General features: G+C 39.0%; 1 protein-coding gene across 1 annotated transcript in view; it reads right to left on the reverse strand.

Annotated features, from left to right (window-relative positions):
• Nucleotides 1-6,135: 6,135 nt before the first annotated feature.
• Nucleotides 6,136-22,679, reverse strand: part of rab5c (RAB5C, member RAS oncogene family) — a 36,237-nt gene continuing 19,693 nt past the window's right edge. The window contains exons 2-6 of the mRNA XM_061905451.1: nucleotides 17,074-17,392; nucleotides 13,961-14,112; nucleotides 13,621-13,743; nucleotides 13,401-13,494; nucleotides 6,136-7,364 (exon numbers count right to left, since the gene is read on the reverse strand). Coding sequence (XP_061761435.1) covers nucleotides 7,237-7,364; nucleotides 13,401-13,494; nucleotides 13,621-13,743; nucleotides 13,961-14,112; nucleotides 17,074-17,239 — 663 coding nt within the window. The 5' untranslated portion in view covers nucleotides 17,240-17,392 and the 3' untranslated portion in view covers nucleotides 6,136-7,236. The remainder of the gene's footprint in view (nucleotides 7,365-13,400; nucleotides 13,495-13,620; nucleotides 13,744-13,960; nucleotides 14,113-17,073; nucleotides 17,393-22,679) is intronic.

Here is a 22,679-nt window from a genome sequence, read left to right on the forward strand (position 1 = left end):
GGGCGGGGCTGGAGCTCATGCTGCCTTCAAGTGCCCCTGGAAAATTACCAATTTCGCTATACAAGCAGTAAAAAAACGTAATGTTTGTAACTATTTTCTGGATTTCTGTAAAAATACAATGCACCATAAATGGATACGATATTTAAAATATTTTGATTCGATTTCATTGATACTTTATTTGCGAATCTTTACATCACTCGATTGAATGAAGGCAACGCATGTTTCTGGGATTGTGGGTAACGTAGTTTATTGTTGATATTAATAAAACTACATAAGACAGTAGAAAGGCGTAATGTATGTTTAAAATGATTATAGCTACACAAGCAGTAAAAAGACGTAATGTTTGTAATTATTTTCTGGATTTTTCTCAACATATAATGGACCATAAAAGGATACGACATTCAGAAATATTTCCATTCGATTTAATTCATGCTTTATTGGTAAATATTTACATCACTCGATAGTCAGAAGATAAAGCACGTTTTCTTGGATTGTGGGTATTGTCGTTTTACGTTGATATTACTTTTATTTAAATTTTTTACTTTTATTTATACATTTCAACATTTACAAACAAACTGACGAGAAACAACAATCAAAATAAGTACAAAAACAGTAAAAAACAGTACAAAATAAAACAGCGCCAAACAGCGTAACTAAAATAGAATGAAATATACATATATATATATATATATATATATATATATATATATATATATATATATATATATATATATATATATATATATATATATATATATATATATTGCAAAAGGACTGCCCACCCCCAGACTAAACGACTCTGAAACCAATAAGGAATGTAACTGTTGCAAGAAACCTGATTGCCCTCTCAACGGGCGGTGCTTACAGACATCAGTCGTTTACCAAGCAAAGGTAACACGCAAGGACATTAACACATCCGACACGTACGTAGGATTAACCGAAGGAGCGTTCAAAACAAGATGGAATAATCACAAGGCCTCCTTTAGAAACCAGGCTTTGCGGAATTCTACAGAACTCAGCAAGCACATTTGGAACCTCAAAGACAATAATGTTGAATATTCAATAACATGGCAACTTCTTGCATCCAGCACACCTTACAACAGTGGTAATAAAAGATGCAACCTATGCTTAAAAGAGAAACTGTTTATCATACATCATCCAGATCTATCATCCCTCAACAAGCGCAGTGAAATCATTTCAACATGCCGCCACAGACGGAAACACCTCCTAGGTAACACATGAGCCAATCACCACGCCCTACGCCTGCCTGTACCCACCCACTCTGTGCCCTATATAAACCATTGTATGTGAATGCTTCCATTAAAATCTCCTGATGATTGAGGGAACCCCTCATGAAACGGTTCTGTAGAGACGAAGTAGTCTTGTGATTTTTCCCACACCTATATATATATATATATATGTGTGTGTGTATATGTATATATACACACACACACACACACACATATATATATATATATATATATATATATATATATATATATATATATATATATATATATATATATATATATATATATATATATATGTATGTAAGTATAAAATAAACAAAGTGCAAAGCAATAGGCTCAGTCAATTACAGCAAATAACTTAAATTTGGAACACGTGCAGCATCATTGTTTTCACAGCTTTTTTGTTGTTAGAGATACAATTTTAATGTAGAGTTCTAAATCTTTTTTAATAAAATAGAATAGCATAGAATAGAGTAGAATAGAAAGTACTTTATTGATCCCTGGGGGAAATTCAGCACCACAGTTCGCTCACAATAGACGATAATAATAATAAATAATGTATAACATATATTATATATAATATATGAATAATATAAATATATTCTACATAAATGCATAAAAGACAGGTCGGGTATTGAGAAACTTACATTTACGAATATAAAACTTAGCCAATAGAATATTTCGATTCGATTTCATTGATGCTTATTTGCAAATCCTTACGTCATTCGATAGTCTGAAGGCAACGCACGTTTCTTGGATTGTGGGTAATGTCGTTTTTAAGTTACTATTAGTAGAACTACATAAGACCGTATTGATTGATTGAAACTTGTATTAGTAGATTGCACAGTACAGTACATATTACCTACAATTGACCACTAAATGGTAACACCCCAATAAGTTTTTCAACTTCTTTATGTCGGGCTCCATGTTACTCAATTAATGGAAAAGTAAAAAGACGTAATGTATGTTTGGAAAGTAATATGATGGATTTTGTCAAAGTACAATCGTCATTAAAAGCAAAAGGCATAAAAAAATTACATACAAATGTCTTTATGATTTAATTAATGCTTTATTTGCAAATCTTTACATCACTCGATAGTTTGACGGCAACACACTTTTCTTGGATTGTGGGTAATGTGGTTTTAAGTTGCTATTACTAGAACTACATAAGACGGTAGAAAGACGTAATGTACCGGTATGTTTGACTCTTGAAAGTAATATGATGGATTTTGTGAAAATACAATCGTCATTGAAAGGATAAGACATTCAAAATATCAATACAAATGTCGTTACGATTTCATTCATGTTTTATTTGCAAACAATAAGACGCTAACAGTTAGCAGGATGAGTCACATACATCAGTGGTCCCCAACAACCGGGCCGCAGAATAATTTTATATTCATTTATTTATCTTTTTTTTTTTTTTTTCTATCAAATCAACTTAAACACACAAGATACACTTACAATTAGTGCACCAACCCAAAAAAACTCCCTTTTTCATTACACAAAACATGACAATTAGCTGATTTCATGACAATCAGCTAATTATATTGCTTTTAAAACAGGCAACAGTGTGGGCTGCTTTAAGGTCCTTCAAGCATTAGAGGGGCTGTGCATTATGGTGGCCATCTTGGTTAGGGGTAAGGTGACTAAATGGTAGCCATCTTGGGTAGGGCAATGTTTCAATCAAAGGCAATGCATGCAAGTTTACACATAAACACACATTTACCATGTGATAACTTTTTTAGCAAATTTTGCCATCGTACATAGAGTCATTATTTGGTACTTGACGCATTTTAATTGTTAGCAATTGTTAGTGCCAATTAGCACGGTAACCTTTATAGCTAATTTCTATTTTTCCCCCCACATATTTTTATTGAATTTTACAGACAGTACAGTATGATAGAACATGGTCACAGCAAGTTGAGGTGAAGTGAAGTGAATTATATTTATATAGCGCTTTTTCTCTAGTGACTCAAAGCGCTTTACATGGTGAAACCCAATTTCTAAGTTACATTCAAACCAGTGTGGGTGGCACTGGGAGCAGGTGGGTAAAGTGTCTTGCCCAAGGACACAACGGCAGTGACTAGGATGGCGGAAGCAGGAATCGAACCTGCAACCCTCAAGTTGCTGGCACGGCCGCTCTACCAACCGAGCTAAACTGCCCCGTATCTGCACATTTTACAATAAACATAATAAACCCCACTATAGATCATTTCTACACTTTAGAGCAGTGTTTTTCAACCTTTTCTGAGCCAAGGCACATTTTTTTTCATTTAAAAAAATTCTGAGGCACACCACCAGCAGAAAACATGACAAAATGAAACTCTGTAGCCGATATTGACAATAAAAAGTCGTTCTCGCAATTGTTGGATATTAATTAAACCATAACCAACCATGCATCACCATGGCTCTTGTCACAAAGTAGGTGTACTGTCACCACCTGTCACATCACGTTGTGACTTATTTTGAATTTTTTTTTTGCAGTTTTCCTGTGTGTAGTGTTTTAGTTCTTGTCTTGCGCTTCTATTTTGGTGGCTTTTCCTCTTTTGTTGGTATTTTCCTGTAGTAGTTTCATGTCTTCCGCACCTGCTTTGTTTTCGCAATGAAGACTATTTAATTTGCCCGGACGCTATCCTTTTGTGTGGGGACATTGTTGATTGTCATATCATGTACGGATGTACTTTGTGGACGCCGTCTGCTCCACACGCTGTAAGTCTTTGCTGTCGTCCAGCATTCTGTTTTTGTTTACTTTGCAGCCACTACAGTTTTAGTTTCGTTTTGCATAGCCATCCCGAAACTTCAATGCCTTTTCTTGGTGGCACTAGCCTTTTTTTTTTTTTTTTTTGGTCTAAGTGTTAGATACCTTATTACCTACACCCTGCCTCCCACGTATTGTGATCACGACAAACCATGTTCCTGACATCTACAAAGCAATTACCTACCTGCTGCCACTTACTGGCATGGAAGAGTATTACACGGTTATTCTGCCGAGCTCTAGACAACACAGATACTCAACAATGGCACATTATTTGCAGATTATAATTACTGGTTTGCAAAAAAAATCTTTTACACAATTAGGTGAAATTACATAATCTCATGGCAGAGTGGTTGAAAAACTGCTTTAGGGCAAAGATTCTTAAACTGTGGTACACATAGCACTTGTGGTCCGTGTGCTCATCTAGCGGTATGCCAAAGAATCACTTTAGTGATTAGTGTTTCATTTTCCTATATCGAAACAGTATTACCGTTCAAACTCTGTGTAATGCTACAGTGGCCACAACTATTAAATAAAACCTCGGTCTTGTTTTTAATGAACGCGTTGGCCTACTACGCTACTGTACATTAATGTTGGTCATTAAACAATTAAAACAATTAAACAAGGCGACACGGTAAAGAATCTGGGTGTTATCTTCGACCCAACTCTCTCCTTTGAGGCACACATTAAAAGCGTTACTAAAACGGCCTTCTTTCATCTCCGTAATATCGCTAAAATTCGCTCCATTCTGTCCACTAAAGACGCTGAGATCATTATCCATGCGTTTGTTACGTCTCGCCTCGACTACTGTAACGTATTATTTTCGGGTCTCCCCATGTCTAGCATTAAAAGATTACAGTTGGTACAAAATGCGGCTGCTAGACTTTTGACAAGAACAAGAAAGTTTGATCATATTACGCCTGTACTGGCTCACCTGCACTGGCTTCCTGTGCACTTAAGATGTGACTTTAAGGTTTTACTACTTACGTATAAAATACTACACGGTCTAGCTCCATCTTATCTTGCCGATTGTATTGTACCATATGTCCCGGCAAGAAATCTGCGTTCAAAGGACTCCGGCTTATTAGTGATTCCCAAAGCCCAAAAAAAGTCTGCGGGCTATAGAGCATTTTCCGTTCGGGCTCCAGTACTCTGGAATGCCCTCCCGGTAACAGTTCGCGATGCCACCTCAGTAGAAGCATTTAAGTCTCACCTTAAAACTCATTTGTATACTCTAGCCTTTAAATAGACTCCCTTTTTAGACCAGTTGATCTGCCGTTTCTTTTCTTTTTCTTCTATGTCCCACTCTCCCGTGTGGAGGGGGTCCGGTCCGATCCGGTGGTCATGTACTGCTCGCCTGTGTATCGGCTGGGGACATCTCTGCGCTGCTGATCCGCCTACGCTTGGGATGGTTTCCTGCTGGCTCCGCTGTGAACGGGACTCTCGCTGCTGTGTCTTGGATCCTCTTTGGACTGGACTCTGGAATTGTGGATTGAACTTTCAGTATCATGTTAGATCCGCTCGACATCCATTGCTTTCCTCCTCTCTAAGGTTCTCATAGTCATCATTGTCACCGACGTCCCACTGGGTCATTATTGTCACCAATGTCCCACTGGGTGTGAGTTTTCCTACCGAGGATGTCGTGGTGGTTTGTGCAGCCCTTTGAGACACTAGTGATTTAGGGCTATATAAGTAAACATTGATTGATTGATTGATTGATAAATGGGTACTTGGAGAGCTGAGTATTTTTTGAAGTAGTACTTGGTGAAAAAAGTTTGAGAACCACTGCCTTAGAGTCAATGAATTTGGTGACACGTTCAAAATATTTACACCCCTAACTAGGCAAGCATGCGTCATGCATTGTGGGTGGTGTACATTTAACGTTATTACTAGAATTAACTGAAGTACTCTTAATATATTTGGTGTAGATTTTTCTGATATATAGAATATATTTTGGATAATGTAGAATCATACCAAATATGAGTATTATATATTGTCATATTGAGACTTTTTTTAAAAAACAATTATTCCCCCCAGTCTACAATGAAGAATCGATAAATTCTAATAGCAGGAAAGTCTAACTTAAATTTTCATGAGGTAATAAGAAATCAAACATAACACAAGAAATAATATAACTTCTCCAGGTTTATTGGTAAAATGATTTTTTTTTTTTTTCCTCCAACATCCTCCTCTACGTGCAACCCCAACTTCACCTCACAGCCTGACTAATGCTAGATTGTTCTAGTTTTAAGATGTCAAAAACATTAGAGCCCAGCACCTCAGGAAAAAGAACATCTCTTGATTCACAAAAAGATGAGACACAACCAGTGCATTTAATACCAAAGATCTTCAGAAAACAAAAAAAAAAGAAAAACATCACAAAATAGAATTTTCGACAGTTGAGATTGGGAAGATATTGTTCGTGACAATGAGCGATGATTATCAAGTTGAGAAAGTATCCATACAAATATTACAGCTTTCAATACACAGTTTGGTCAACAAAACAAGTCTTGTTTGTTATTTTGCAAAACAATGCTCAAACTACGAATGGGTGCCGATGTTAATAAAATATCTGAATGGTCATGAAGTCTAAAATAATACATTGTCAAACAGAAGTAGGAGTAGTGAGGACAATAATGCAGCTACAGGTCTACCAAGAAGGAAGTCTGCTAGCTAAGACTCGGCTCCATCTTTTCCAAAAGTACAACAAGGAAGGACATCTGGCAGTCGAAGCGCGATGGAAAGACTCGCAGATGAGCAAAAAAGATGGGGCCTATTTTTTAATTTTTTTTATTCCTTCTTGTACTTTTTTTTTTTTTACACAAATACAGAAAGAGTGAGCATGGCAACCTTGCTAATAAGTGCCATAAGATAATGACAGATTTGTGTTGTTTTTTGGGGGAGAATAATACCACGAGTGGGATGCTTCTTCCCCTAAGGTGACGTCAAGTGTCCATCATCGATAGAGAGCTTTTCTGGGATTAAAACACGATTGAGTGATTTTAGGTTTCTTGGTCTGTTGCTTGGGCAGCAGTCACTGGCCAGTCGACGGGCCAATGATCTTGTCGGCCAAACAGTTTGTAATTTCCGCCATGTGTTGCTCGAAGGGGGTGTGGTCGGTCCGCCCGGGCCGTCGGGGGTCCAACATTGTTTTGACAGCTGGCTAATAATATCTGGTCCGGTTGATCGAAGCTGGTAACTGACTGGATCAGCTGACTCCTTGTGGGGTTAGTTGCCGCCCCCGCAGCATTGGCTGCTCCGGCCCTGCGGCGCCGCCGCCTGCAGGTCCACGCCGCTCCGGGCTCCCCTGCCGGCTCCCGCGCCTCCCTGTGGCTCGTTTTTAGGAAGCTTCTTGGCTGGTTGGGACAAACACAAAGAAGAAGTCGGGTATGAAACCGCGGCAGCATAACTCTGAAAAATATTTAAAAAAAACACTAGCAGTGCATTAATTAAGGGTGAATGGATTGTACTTGTATAGCGCTTTTCTACCTTCAAGGTAGGACGGGGCGATATTGGCTTTTATTAATGTCTCAATATTTTTATGCCATATCGCGATATATATATCTCGATATTTTGCCCTAGCTTTGAATGAACACCCGCTGCATATACCGTATTTCCTTGAATTGCCGCCGGGGCGCTAATTAATTTAAAAGCTCTTCTCAGTCCTGCGCTTACCAAAGGCATGCGGTAAAAGTAAGCATGCACTAATTATTTTAAAACCTCTTCTCACTCCGGCACTTACCAAAGGTATGCAGTAAAAATTTGAGTGTGATGTAAGCTTGGACCTTAAATCCTACTGAATAGCTCTTAATCTTCTTCCCTTTATGCGATTTCAAATTACCGGTATTGAAATCAGCCTCCTCCATTTTGAAAATGATGACAGGGGAAGTGTCGCCCGTGACATCACAAGTTTGACCAGGCGGTTATACTAAGCATGCGCTAATTATTTTGCGAAGCGAGTTTGACCAAGGCAGGCGCATACTATATGCTCTGCGGCAATTCAAGGAAATACGGTAATCACAGCAGTATGATGATTCTATGTGTCTACATTCAAACATTCTTCTTCATACTGCATTAATATATGCTCATTTTAAACTTTCATGCAGAGAGGGAAATCACAACTAAGTCAATTTACCAAAACTGTATTTATTAAATACCGTATTTTTCGGACTATAAGTCACAGTTTTCTTCATAGTTTGGCCGGGGTTGCGACTTATACTCAGGAGCGACTTATGTGTGAAATTATTAACACATTACCGTAAAATATCAAATAATATTATTTATCTCATTCATGTAAGAGACTAGACGTATAATATTTCATGGGATTTAGCAATTAGGAGTGACAGATTGTTTGGTAAACGTATAGCATGTTCTATATGTTATAGTTATTTGAATGACTCTTACCATAATATGTTACGTTAACATACCAGGCACCTTCTCAGTTGGTTATTTATGCCTCATATAACGTACACTTATTCACCCTGTTGTTCACTATTCTTTATTTATTTTAAATTGCCTTTCAAATGTCTATTTTTGGTGTTGGGTTTTATAAAAAAAATTCCCCAAAAAATGCGACTTATACTCCAGTGCGACTTATATATGTTTTTTCCTTCTTTATTATGCATTTTCGGCAGGTGCGACTTATACTCCGAAAAATACGGTACTCTTCATTCTCTCGCGGGTGACTTTTTAAATGAAAGAACAAATTAGTAGTGCTGCTACCTTTTGAAGTAACACTTCTGCTGCATACTTTGCATATTGCTGTTGTCTGCTGAATATCTTCCCCCTTGAAGCCAAACCACCGCCAGGTGATTGCCCCCTCCTGTTTTTTTGGGCATTAATTGTTCTTCCTCCATTTGTGATCAGTTTTGCATCTTCTCTCTCTTGTAATGTCACTCGCACCGCTCCGCTTCCACGCCCTGCCTCAGCTAACGTTAGCCATGCTGCTACCTCTCTGCTCGGTGAGGGCGTATTACGCTACACGCGCGACAGTATGTGACGTATGTAAGAAGGCGGGCTTGTTTTGCGTCTCTGTGAGAAGGACAGACGAGAAGGAGTAACAAACGCCTGTAATGTAATGCTCGCAGCTAAAAGCAACTGCGTGAGAACGTATACTTGAACATTACGATATAGTCATTTTCTATATCACACAGAGACAAACCCGTGATATATCGTTTATGTCGCCCAGCCCTACTTCAAGGTAGTCAAAGCGCTTTTTCAGCAAAAAAAAAAAAAAAAAGGCAACCTAAAATAAAGAGTATATCCAGCAGAAAATATAAATGATAAACAAAAATGACAAACTGTTGTAATATTGAGCGACGTCGGTGCTCTTCACTCCTTTCTTTACCCCATGAAAGAGCCTCATATTCGGCAGTTACAGATGCCTTGGTGCCCGGAGCTTTTTTCAATGTTTGGAAGTAAAACTTTACATATTTTTATTTACATTTTTACAACTAAAAAGCTTGACCAATGTTTAATTATGTCTTACTAATTTATACTGTATGACTAATGATTTTTAGTTTAAAAATATTTGTACATTTTAAATCACATTAGTTGTTTGTATGTAGACACTTTGTACAATATTTCCTTTTATGTGTTTGAATAACTGTTAATATGATCATGCGTTTACGCTTGCTCTGCTGTTCTGTTTAGGACAATCAAGGAGGAAATGGACTCTCAAGACAATAAAAAAGGACAACAGAGCAAAAAGAAATGGATATGAAAGTATGTGAAAGCATTTTTGTTTTTACCTTTATAAATTAATTAACAAAGTTCTGAAACTACTGCTATTGTGAATAATTTCCTGCCTTGATTGCAACAAACTAACACTAATATTATCACTTAATTTTTAAAAGTACAGTTCAAAGTAAAAACATTTACAAAATGAGTTAAAAAAAAAGTGATCAACTTCCATGTTGTAGTGTCATGGGACTATTTAGAATTAAATAAAACAAATAGTCTGGGCTTTTACAAAATACATTTCTATTCCTTATTCCTTAGTATTACTTGTACTTAATATCTATCCATCCTTCCATTTTCTACCGCTTATTCCCTTTTGGGGTCGCTGGCGCCTATCTCAGCTACAATCGGGCGGAAGGCGAGATACACCCTGGACAAGTCGCCACCTCATCGCAGGGTCAACACTTAATATCTACTAATACTTAATATACTTAACATCGGAGTAACACTTTGTGGATTTCAAAAAGAGAGACTTCTTTCTTTTTGGAACTTCATCTGGATTGTCTCCAGCGTGTTTCTGAGGGAACATGTACAACTACATCTTTGCAAAGCTGATAGTTGTGTTACATATTACAATTTATTACGAACTAATAAAGCAATCATCACATAACGTTTCTTCAAACTACTTCATAACTGTTAAGAATAACTTTCAAATAGTTTTTTCTTACTTTATAAAGAGAATCATGGTCCCTTCAGATAGTAAAATTGAATTAATGCATAAATAATAAATCAAAAATATAACACACAACATGTAGATACCCTAAAAACCTCTTATTACTAAAATCTACTTCATATTTAAAGCAAATTTTGAAAATTACAAAGTTGACCCAAGTGCGTTATAAATTAGGTTAGTTACAGTAAAAGGTAATTCACTATGTTTAAAAATACAAGTTTTTTTTCTGAGCAGGAGATAAATCCGCAGACAACACACATATATAACAACTTTTGCTTCATAACTTAATATTTTGTAAGGTATTATTTTTTTCATCTTTTCTCCACTTTGAGGACCTGATTACAAGCCGGAGGATACGAACACGTAACAACAAGAAAGTGTTGTGAAGGCCAGACCGTCTCAATTCATATCGCTCCAGCTGCGGCTGAAGGACTCTTTCAGGACCCACACTTCCCTGACCGCATGGGCTTGGTCCTTGGGAGGATGCAGCCACCAAATTGGGGCACAGCTTGTGAACAAACGCATGGTACGTGCGGCTGAGAAGGTGATTGGCTGCAAACTCCCACCCCTCCAGGACCTGTTCTCCTCCAGGACCAGGAGGCGTGTGGGTCGGATCACAGCGGACTCTTCTCACCCTGGACACAAACTATTTGACCCTCTCCCCTCAGGCAGGAGACTACGGTCCATCCAGACCCACACCTGTCGCCACCTGAACAGTTTTTTCCCTTCAGCCATCAGACACATGAACAATAACAAGATCTGATAGCTCAGTTACAGCTCATGTTATTCTATTCTGTGTTTTATGTGATTTATGTTGCACGATTGTGTGAATTAAAATTCCTAGTGTGTGAACCTGTTCTCAAACAATGGCAATAAAACTCTAGTGATTAGTTTTGTTGCCCTACTGGCAGCCATATTGTTCTTGCTTGTATTGAGACTGACGAAGCGGGCTTTGTACCACACCAAGCTTTTAATTTTGATGAGACCAGATGCCAAAAGTGGACTTATTTTACAGCGGCGGAGAAGACTACGTCTTGTTCAGAGTGTGCACCCTCCCGTCTAATCTCTCCCTTTCTCTCCTCCTGTCAGCTGCTCAATTGCCAATGACAATGTAGAGTGAATTTTACTTTTTTAAATGTGTGTTATTGTCGCAATATGGTTGTTAGTCAAAGGATTTTTGTGATTTCTGATTGTTTGTGAGGGCGCCAAACAGACCACTGTGTGTGCGCGTGTTGGCAGAGCAGCACATACAGCAAAGTTCAGCTTGTAATTGTCATTGTTTTAGATTGTTAGCTGATCTATCACTTCCTTGTTATAACTGATTGGTACACTGTATTGTATAACACTATATATTGCATTCAAAGTGTACAAAACTTAACTAAAATATGGACCTTTGTCGAGGCTTGAATGCATTATTCCTATTTACATTTTTTCCTAATGGAGATAATTTGCTTCACTGTAAAAACTTTTCTATCAACAAATTCTGGTCAAGAAACAATTAAAAAAGTTGGTAAATCGAGGTTCCACTGTAAATTAAATTAACATATGTACATTTTAATTATATCAAGACACTAGAGATGCGCGGTTTGCGGTCACAACCGCGGAGTCCGCGGGTCGGGCGGGTGACATGACGAAAAAATAGATTTTAAATAGATTCGGGCGGGTAGCGGTTGAACCAATTCGGAAATATATATTGTAATAATCCCAGGAATGTAGGCTCATAAAACTTCTTCGTTTGTGTTGTCTTTATTGCACAAGATATAATACAACCACACAACAGGTCGCATGTCTCTAACGCTTTTCCCGGGACAACGCAAACTCTCACTTCCTGTCGATAACGTCACTTCCCTATCTCTCCCGGGGTCTCCGCCCCCCCAGCCAAAGTCATTGGCTAACACCCCGTAGCCAGCCGCTGCATTATACATAGTTAAATGTTATGTTGAAGAGGTTCATTTGGCCTACTGACGTGTATTTATAAATGGTTGATTTATATAGGCTAGTAGGTAAAGTGTTGTACCTGACAACACTTGATGGTACAATCCATATATCATGTCTCAGACAACGTCACGCTAACATCACGTGACACCTCTGATGAAGGCTGCAGAAGCAAGGTAGCCCAAACTTGTCAGGTACAACACTTTACCTTACTAGCCTATAGAAATCAACCATTTGTAAATAGTTAAATGTTGTTACACACGTACGAAAAACGAGCAGCACTCTTTGAAACAGTATGTGGGCATACTTTTATTATGAAGTGTCTCGTTTGGTCTGTCGACGGATGTAAGGAAGCTACTTCCGGGTGTGGCCAACGAGGTATTTGTCATTTGTTGGTATTTTACTTGGTAACATGTTTGATCCACATGCTGTGCATTTTATTATTTTTACGTTTGTAATCTGATTTATTTATTACAGTTTTCACTGTGAATTTGAAGGGAAAGGAAGCCTTTGAATAAATCAGTTCAAGAAAGCCATTGTGTCTGTGCTATTTGGAGGGAGTTACACTTTCTAACCTCACTAATGCCTTGCATCGTCTATATTAGATATATAACAACGGGCGGGTGGCGGGCGGGTGTGACTTTGATGAAATGTTGGTTCGGGTGGATTGCGGGTGGATGACGACTTTAGTGATGCGGTTGAGAGTGATATAATTGCCTATCCGCGCATCTCTACAAGACACACTGTTAAAAAAAAGAGATAAAAATGCAAAAACACGGATTATTAAAAAAATACAATAATTTAAATGCAGTTAAATTACAAAAAGTTAAATAACATTTTAAAATGTGAAAAAAAAAGCAAAAATGAATAAAGCTATAAAATGTAAACATGTAAGAATACAATTAAATGATAAAATGTAAAATAAAATTACTTAAAAATATATAATCAAATCTGGTCAAATTAAACCCCAAACAAAGGAAATAAATACAAACTGGACAGTGGGTGATTTTTTTATCAGCAAAATGAGGCGTGCGTTTGTGCTTACCTATTGCCATAAAAATCTCATTAACATTCATAGCAGTCTTGGCTGACGTCTCCATGAAGAGCAAACTGTTGTCATCAGCATACACTTGTGCCTCCTGATGAAAAGATGAGCATACAAACACACAGCACCTTTATTAAAGCATTCAGTGATTTCTTTCAACAAACGTGCATGAGAGGCGGCTAAATAAACAACGAGAAAATAAATCTCTCTTTCTCTCCACCTGGAAATCAACAGCTCTCTTGTTGGCCAGGTCTGCTTTGTTCCCAGCCAGAGCAATGACAATGTTTGGACTGGCTTGTCGCTGGAGCTCCTTCACCCAATTCTTTGCACGTGTGAAAGTGTCCTTTAGAGAAGACGATAAAAGGGTGAAAAGGCTTTAAACTGAAATCATCTGGTGAGTATTTTTATGTGCTCCGCATGACTCAGAGACATAAAAGCACAAAGGTCTGCAAGAATTGAGTAATCATCAACCACAATAAGGAGGACAAGGTTCGGCACACTAACAAATCTCAAACAAAAACTCGGAATGTCTTGGCCGTTGTTCTAATAACGTCACTCACTGTGTTGGTGATGTCATAGACCACGATGGCTGCCTGCGCTCCTCTGTAGTACATGGGCGCCAAGCTGTGATACCGCTCCTGGCCTGCTGTGTCCCAGATCTCAAACTTGACTGTTGTATCATCCAGACATACCGTCTGTGTGAGGAAGGCCGCTGCACGGGAGAAAGTTTTTCAAGTTATTAAGCATAAACTGAATATTGACTCGAGATTGACTGATATGTTTTTTTTGGGCCGAGACCGATTATTCACTGTCAAGGAGGCTGATAACCAATATTTGGAGAAGATATTCATTTGCATTTAAATGTATTCAAACATCAATAGTATATGTTAGTAAACAGCTTGACCAGGCTTTAAGGTATTTGTTTTTAAATTTTTTTTAGGAAACATCACCAAGCACAAACAATGTTTTTAAATTTAGCAGTAAAAACATCAGGGGATTTTGTCAGATTAATTGTATCTAAGTTATCACAAAACTTTGTGCTGCCATGAGTTCCCGGCGAGAAAACAAAAGCTGTCTTTGAACCTACCAAGAAGAAGGCTTGTAAAACTTCATTCTTTAGAATGGGAAGCAACATGAAGGTGTTGTTTCTTTGATGTATTGTAATCCACAGAAATAGTTTGTTTTGACCCAAGAACTACAAAGATCAGAGGAAGCAGGCCCTCGCTCCCCTCAAGGCACCTTTTCTTTGAACTGGTCTGTGACCGAGGGCAACGGCTGTTTTTATGACCTTTTCTTTTTCTTCTGTTTGTAATCAAAGGCGATGGTTGTTTATGACCCCAGTCCCTTTAGAAACAGCTGTTGCCATGTGATCAGGGAAAGTCCAAATAAAAGAGGAGGCGTACAATCTTTCATCAGAGCATGTTGAGACACTGTACAAGGGCACGGTGTCTAAGCTAAATTTAATTATGTCTGTTTAACTCCTTGCTTCTCGTCTTGTTTAATAGATGTCATCAGTGTTTTAACCTGACAGATTTCACAAAAACTTTTTTTATGTGTGTCTAAGAGGAACATCGACATTTGCATTACAAAATATTTCTCTACATCACAATAACTCGGCATCTACTCACTTTTATAGCAGTTAAGGAATTGAATAAATTGTAAAGATTCCTCGTGAGGAACGTTGAAATATTGCCAACATTTAAATAAAAACAGTTCTGGGCTCCTTCACGTAGCTTATATACTTGAGACATTTTTCTAGCTGGTTCACATCATTTCTTTCCTGGTATTACAGAAAGTATGAGAATGTGTGAGCTGCTGCCTTCTCTACTTTACTTATACAATATTTTTTGTTTGTCATTCATATCTGTCACGTTATTTGATTGAATCACGGAGCATGAAATCCTGCACGCTACTTTGATGAGTCCAGGCACCGAGTGTTGCGGGCGTAGGCTTGTCGAGCGACTTGATCGCTGCAGTAGCGAAAACAAATAGGACAGGACCAGGAAGACGCCAGAAACGAAGGACACACTGGATTTCCATCCATCCATCCATTTTCTACCGCTTATTCCCTTTCGGGGTCGCGGGGGGCGCTGGCGCCTATCTCAGCTACAATCGGGCGGAAGGCGGGGTACACCCTGGACAAGTCGCCACCTCATTGCAGGGCCAACACAGATAGACAGACAACATTCACACTCACATTCACACACTAGGGCCAATTTAGTGTTGCCAGTCAACCTATCCCCAGGTGCATGTCTTTGGAAGTGGGAGGAAGCCGGAGTACCCGGAGGGAACCCACGCATTCACGGGGAGAACATGCAAACTCCACACAGAAAGATCCCGAGCCTGGATTTGAACCCAGGACTGCAGGACCTTCGTATTGTGAGGCAGACGCACTAACCCCTCTGCCACCGTGAAGCCATTCCAGGCCCAAAAAAAAAAAAAAAAAAAAAAAAAAAAGAAGTTTTCACAAGTACAGATTAGCAGAGGAGTTGTACTATAGGCGAGCATCACTGCAGAGGAGAGGAAAAGGGAGGGGCATGGCATGGCATGGCATGGCTTGGCATGGCCGCATGAGCGTCGCAGTGAAAGAAGATTTCTCAAAAGAACTCAAATAAATGCCCTAAGATATCAAAAAATATTTGGGGAGAATTGACAATGAGATAAATTTTAGATTTTTTTAAAGGAATAAAACAAATAATTGGGCTCCAGCAAAAAGGGAACTTATCTCTACTACTCTAGTACTACTACTCTACTCTATCTCTACTTACCTACTCAGTGGACTAGTGGTTAGAGTGTCCGCCCTGAGATCGGTAGGTTGTGAGTTCAAACCACGGCTGAGTCATACCAAAGACTATAAAAATGGGACCCATTACCTCTCCGCTTGGCACTCAGCTTCAAGGGGTGGAATCGGGGGTTAATCACCAAAATGATTCCTGGGCGCAGCCAACGCTGCTGCTCACTGCTCCCCTCACCTCACCTCCCAGGCGGTGAGCAAGGGGATGGGTCAAATGCAGAGGACAAATTTCACCACACCCAGTGTGTGACAATCATTGGTACTTTAACTTAACTTAAATCTCACACAGGGAAAGTAGGCCGGTGCTTGAGCAGTGTTTATTCCTATCTACTTCACTATAATGCTAAATACTGGTATCATATGTGTGTTTTTTGTAGTTCTGTTTTAGTTGTTAAAAAAAAAGAAAAAAAGGCTGAATATCCATTCGAAAAAAAGCTGATACTGATATACATCAAAACGCCAAATATCAGCGCCGATAATAAGTCGATCTCTAAAACTGACTTTTGGACCGCTAACCAAACCCTGCCTTCCCAAAAGTCACCTTTTAAAGAGCTAAAATACAACTTGCATACTGCTAAAAGGTGAAAAGGCATAGAAAGGTATGCATATTTCAAATCAGGGAGAATTATCAAAACATGATCCGAGCAACAATTTAAAATAACACGATAAGAAAAAAGCTTACAAGTGAAAAAGGGGCGAGTGGCGCTGCTGACTCAGCTTCTCGTCACATGACAGAGGAAACCAAGCACTAACTTCCACAGCACATAGTTTAAAGCTTTGTAATCTTTGACTAAGCCCAGAGCTGACAGGGCAAACATTTAGTGTGAGTGCATCCTGTCGCCACATCTCCAGCAGCTTGACAAAGTGGTCAAAGCTCACCTCCGATGGTGCTCTCCTGGTACTCGTGGAACTGGCCTTTGACGAAGCGCAGGACCAAGCTGGACTTGCCCACTGCCGACTCCCCTAGCAGCACCAGCTTGAACTGGCAGATCTTGTTGCTCGCCGCGGCACCGTTGGTCCGCGCGGGTCCACCTCGTCCGGCCATAGCGGGCTTTGGGGGTTTTGTTTTTGTTAGCGGTTTTGTTTAAGAGAGAGAGGTAGGCGTGGTGGGCTGTAGGCTTGGAGCAAGGGGGGGTCTGGGTAGGTCAGTTAAGGCAGGTGGATGAGCCAAAAGGAAGAGGAGACCAAGCCAGGGGAACTGAAAACACAAAATGACACATATTAATACTGCACTACACTATGGGTACTTATTCATGCGGGCACATGGCGCTAAGAAGCGCCGTTAAAAGACCTTAATTTTTGCCGTTTACAGTGTTACGTGTCAAGGGGCGTCGTCACAGTGAAGCTATGGCGCCACTTCAACACTTCTTTATTACTTAGACCAGGTTGGGCATAATCAAGTGCTGCAGGGGAGGCATTCGTCTCTGAACACTTCTCAGGTTACCATGACGACACACGCTTATAAAAAGACCAAGCCAGGTTACCACAATAGAGCAAATGCTATACAACGCACACAAACATAACTGCTGCCCCTTCCTATGGTTTCTTCTTTTTCCCAGCTCAAGATTTTGGAATTTGTCCTTGCTCGAATGTGGGTTGAGATCAGGGGATGCCATTGTGGAGTGAAGACCTTTGAGGCACTTGTGTGTGATTAAGGGCTATACAAATAAACTATGATTGATTGTTTGAACTGTTAGCCCTCGCTCATAAACACATTATTATGGAACCTTCTATAAATGTAGCATGTCGATACCGTGGCGGTATGCATCATAACTCCACTTTTTCAAGGAACACACCTACACACCTTGCTCGCCAGAGAATAAGAAGACATTGCACGAGGGATCGGTGTTACCAACTTAGCTACATGTAGCGAGTATTCAGACCAGGGTTTCCTCTACATGTAACTGATCGTGGAGTCGAGGCCATGATAAAAAAACAAAAACGCAGACACACCTTACAAATGAGCGTCTTATACGTGAAAACCAATATTAATAAATTGTAAACGTGTATGTGTATGCATACGATTTCCCCTATAGATTTCTGATCATAGAACAGCGCCACAGCTAAATTGAAGCCACCACACCCTAAAAATGAGGATGTGATGTATTTCATGAATGGATATATAGTCTATATCAGTGGTTCTCAAATGGGGGTACGCGTACCCCTGGGGGTACTTGAAGGTATGCCAATGGGTAGGTGAGATTATTTTTTAAATATTCTAAAAATAGCAGCAATTCAAAAATCCTTTTTAAATATATTTATTGAATAATACTTCAGCAAAATATGAATGTAAGTTCATAAACTGTGAAAAGAAATGCAACAATGCAATATTCAGTGTTGACAGCTAGATTTTTTGTGGACATGTTCCATAAATATTGATGTTAAAGATTTATTTTTTTGTGAAGAAATGTTTAGAATTAAGTTCATGAATCCAGATGGATCTCTATTACAATTCCCAAAGAGGGCACTTTAAGTTGATGATTACTTCTATGTGTGAAAATCTTTATTTATATTTGAATCACGTGTTTATTTTTCAACAACTTTTTAGTTATTTTTATCCAAATACTTAAAAAAAGACCACTACAAATAAGCAATATTTTGTACTGTTATACAATTTAATAAATCAGAAACTGATGACATAGTGCTGTAGTTTGCTTCTTTATCTCTTTTTTTCACCAAAAATGATTTGCTCTGATTAAGGGGTACATCACTGAAAAAAGGTTGAGAACCACTGGCCTATATTATTAAGTACTATTGACTAGTGATGAGCATAAACTTTGAACAACCGTATGCAAGACGCAAGGTTGTGTCTGGAGCCTCAGGGTTAACCCCGAATTTTCACTGAATGCGGAACGGCCGCCACCATCTGCCGTCTGACAATCCCCACCGCTGTTCTGTTGCAGACCCATCGTTCAGCGAAATAGAGAGAACCTTTACAAGATCTCGCAAATAATCACGTGATAAGGGAAATAGTAATAAAGCGAACTACAAAACGTTTACGTCCTTCCAGAGAAGCAAAAGCAAATAAACTCGGTTCTGCAACTTTATTTTTTTGCAGCAAACAATACAACAGTAACATCATCCCTGGCGAGTGTGTAACACAATCAGTCCTCTGCTTTCCAGGTCTCCATATCAGCTGATATTTGACACAGGCCCCAGAAATCCCCATTTAGCTGCCCGTAATGTATTCTTTAATTTTGGAGCTCCATCATCCAATTGTGTCAACGAGATGAAATTACCTCTGAAAACGTTTGTCAAGGGAACTTTATGCCCGTCACCACCCATTACAACTTTTCAAAGTGTAAAATACGATCCGCCAATTTCAGTATTTTATTATTTAATTTTGAAAGTAAACCGGATACTATATTTTGTGTTTGTGCATGACTTTCTGTCCAATACTATCATATTTTGGCTAAATTGAACGCATTTGTTGTGGCATCCAGAAAAAATATAACCTCTGTGTATATTTAGCGCTGGAATGCGGAACGGCAACGACATGTCGGTGACGTTCTGCGGGCGGTGGAAATTGACAGCAATCATGAAATATAAAACACTGCCAGAGCATTTTTCAACTTTCATTCCGTTGTTCCTGTTGATTTGGAGATTTATAATTTTTTAAGTGAAGTTTTCTTTGTAAAATCTAGCATGATTATATATTTCATCTGTTGTTGGAGACTGTTTGTCATGTTTGAAGAGTAGCTGAAAAATAGCTTCCCGTACTTGAAAGACCAGCAGCTACCACAGGTGTTACATTGTACAATAATAAGAATTGTAAAAATAGAGCAAAATTATACAACAAAAATACGTTACTAAGTACTAATAAAACAGATTAGCATTAAAATATATTTATTATATATGCATTCATCAACAATTATGCAAATTATATGATGATGTCTCATTGACCACACCCCTAGCTACATGTAGATTTCAACTGGGGGAAACCTTGAGAGAGAGACACACACACATATATATACATACATATACAAAACCAATAAAGTTGGAATGTTGTGTAAATCGTAAATAAAAGTACAATGATTTGCAAATCCTTTTCAACTTATATTAAATTGAATAGACTGCAAAGATAAGATATTTAATGTTCGAACTGAGAAACATCTTTTTTTTTTGCAAATCATCATTAAGTCAAAATTTAATGGCTGCTTCACATTGCAAAAAGTTGGCACATGGGCATTTTTACCATTGTGTTAGATGGCCTTTCCTTTTAATGACACTCTGTAAACGTTTGAGAACTGAGGAGACCAATTTTTTAAGCTTTTCAGGTGGAATTCTTTCCAATTTTTGCTTGATGTACAGCTTAAGTTGTTTTAACAGTCCGGAGTATTTTACTCTTCATATTGCGCCACACATTTTCTATGGGACAGGCAGGCCGGTCTAGTACCCACACTCTTTTACTACGAAACCATGCTGTTGTAACACGTGCAGAGTGTGGCTTGGCATTGTCTTGCTGAAATAAGCAGGGGCGTCCGTAAAAAAGATGTCGTTTTGATGGCAACATATGTTGCTCCAAAACCTGTATGTACCTTTCAGCATTATTGTTGCCTTCACAGATGATTAAGTTACCCATGCCTTAGGCACTAATATACCCCCATACAATCACCCATCACAGATGCGGACTTTTGAACTTTGCGCTCTTCTTTGGTCCGGGAGACACGGCGTCCGCAGCTTCCAAAAACAATTGGAAATGTGGAATTTTCAGACTACAAAACACATTTCCACTTTGCATCAGTTCATCTTCGGTGAGCTCGGGCCCAGCGAAGCAGACAGCGTTTCTGGGTGTTGTTGATAAATGCCTTTCGCTTTGCATAGTGGAATTTTAACTTGCACTTACAGATGTAGCAACAAACTGTAGTTACTGACAGTGGTTTTATGAAGTGTTCCTGAGTTCGTGTAGTGATATCCTTTACACACTGTCACTTTTTGATGCTTTTGTGGGACGTTCCAAATAAGTGATGAGCATTCCTCAACCTCCTGAGTCTTTTTTGCCACTTGTGCCAGCTTTTTTTTAAAACATGTTGAAGGCATCAAATCGCAAATAAGCTAATATTTGCAAAAAATAAAGTTTACCAGTTTGAAGTGTTAAATATCTTGTCTTTGCAGTGTATTCAATTGAATACAGGTTAAAACGGATTTGCAAATCATTGTATTCTGTTTTTATTTTGTTTGGGGTTTTGTACTATAAGCAGCAACTAATGAAAAATCGAGCAAAACAATATAAGAAAAAAAGATATACCAATCACTGATGACACAATGCATCGTTGCTAATTAGCAAATTATACGCTACCGTCATGTCTGACCACAGCCCTACAGCAACACGTTTATTGGCAAGCTGGGAGAAACCCTACAGACACTTAAATACTTTTTTTTTTTTTAAGCGACCAGAAACGCAAGACCTTTTCTGGTCTTGTTGGAGACGGACATGAATGCCAAATCGCTTTCCTCGAGTGCTGCTGTGAACCTACCCTCAATTCTAAACACACTCACATGCAGCTTAGTCTTATATTATTCGTCTTTCGTACAGCATCCATTAAAATTACACCATTGCACCTGTGTGGGAAACGCTTACGTACAAGTAACACTGTCAGTGCTGGAAAAACTGCATACAAGTGTGAAACTGCACACAAGACACAAAAAAATAGGAGCTGGACTTGACACGCTTCCTGTTCTTAAGAGAGTCAGCATGTGAGCCTTGTGTCAATGTGTGTATGTGCATGTGTGTCAACAACACCTGCACCTTGGCGGTAAAATACAGAATCCATGCACAAACTAACCAAACCCCCTTTGATGAGTGGAGTGGCAGATGTTGAGGTCAGCCACCGTGTTGCTGCGCTGAAAGACAGGAAGCAAGTCAGGCCAGCGCAGGAAATGCAGCCAGCAAAGGAGGTTTTAGTGCTGAGCACGGTGAAAAGTCGGACTAACCTCCACTTGGTCACGAGCGAGGACTACAGTGGAAAAATGACGAAAGAAGACGCTAAAACATCACGGTTGATGCAATCCACTTAAATTTGGTTGTTGCTAGCGTTTTTTCTCCTGCACCTCCTCTGTGTGCTGAGCTGGGCCTAATCTTCAACATGTGACGGGAGAGCAAATATTCAGCAGGAACCAATCATGGGACTCAAGCGTAATATGTGTCGTTTGGATGTTCTGTTTGTCACATTTTACTAAACACTGTTTTTATTTCAGGAAAACATCCTCGCCCCCCCCTTTTCCAGTACCTTACATTGACAAATTCTAAGTTGTGCTGAAAAAATGGTGTCACACACGGATAGGGCAAGTATTGCGCGAGAAAAAAAAAAAAAAGTCTCACTGAGTAACAGAGGGGGAAGTAACTAAACATAAACTCATACAAAAGCTGCTTTTCAGTTGCACAGCATTTTATTTAAAATGAAACAAAAGGCACCACTCCAGCACTGTGGAGATGGTGGGCTAAAATAGTGCAACCTGCAGCGCTAAGGCAACATTTTTCATGT

Source organism: Nerophis ophidion, linkage group LG07 (genome assembly GCF_033978795.1).
Source record: "Nerophis ophidion isolate RoL-2023_Sa linkage group LG07, RoL_Noph_v1.0, whole genome shotgun sequence".
NCBI classification, from domain to species: domain Eukaryota; kingdom Metazoa; phylum Chordata; class Actinopteri; order Syngnathiformes; family Syngnathidae; genus Nerophis; species Nerophis ophidion.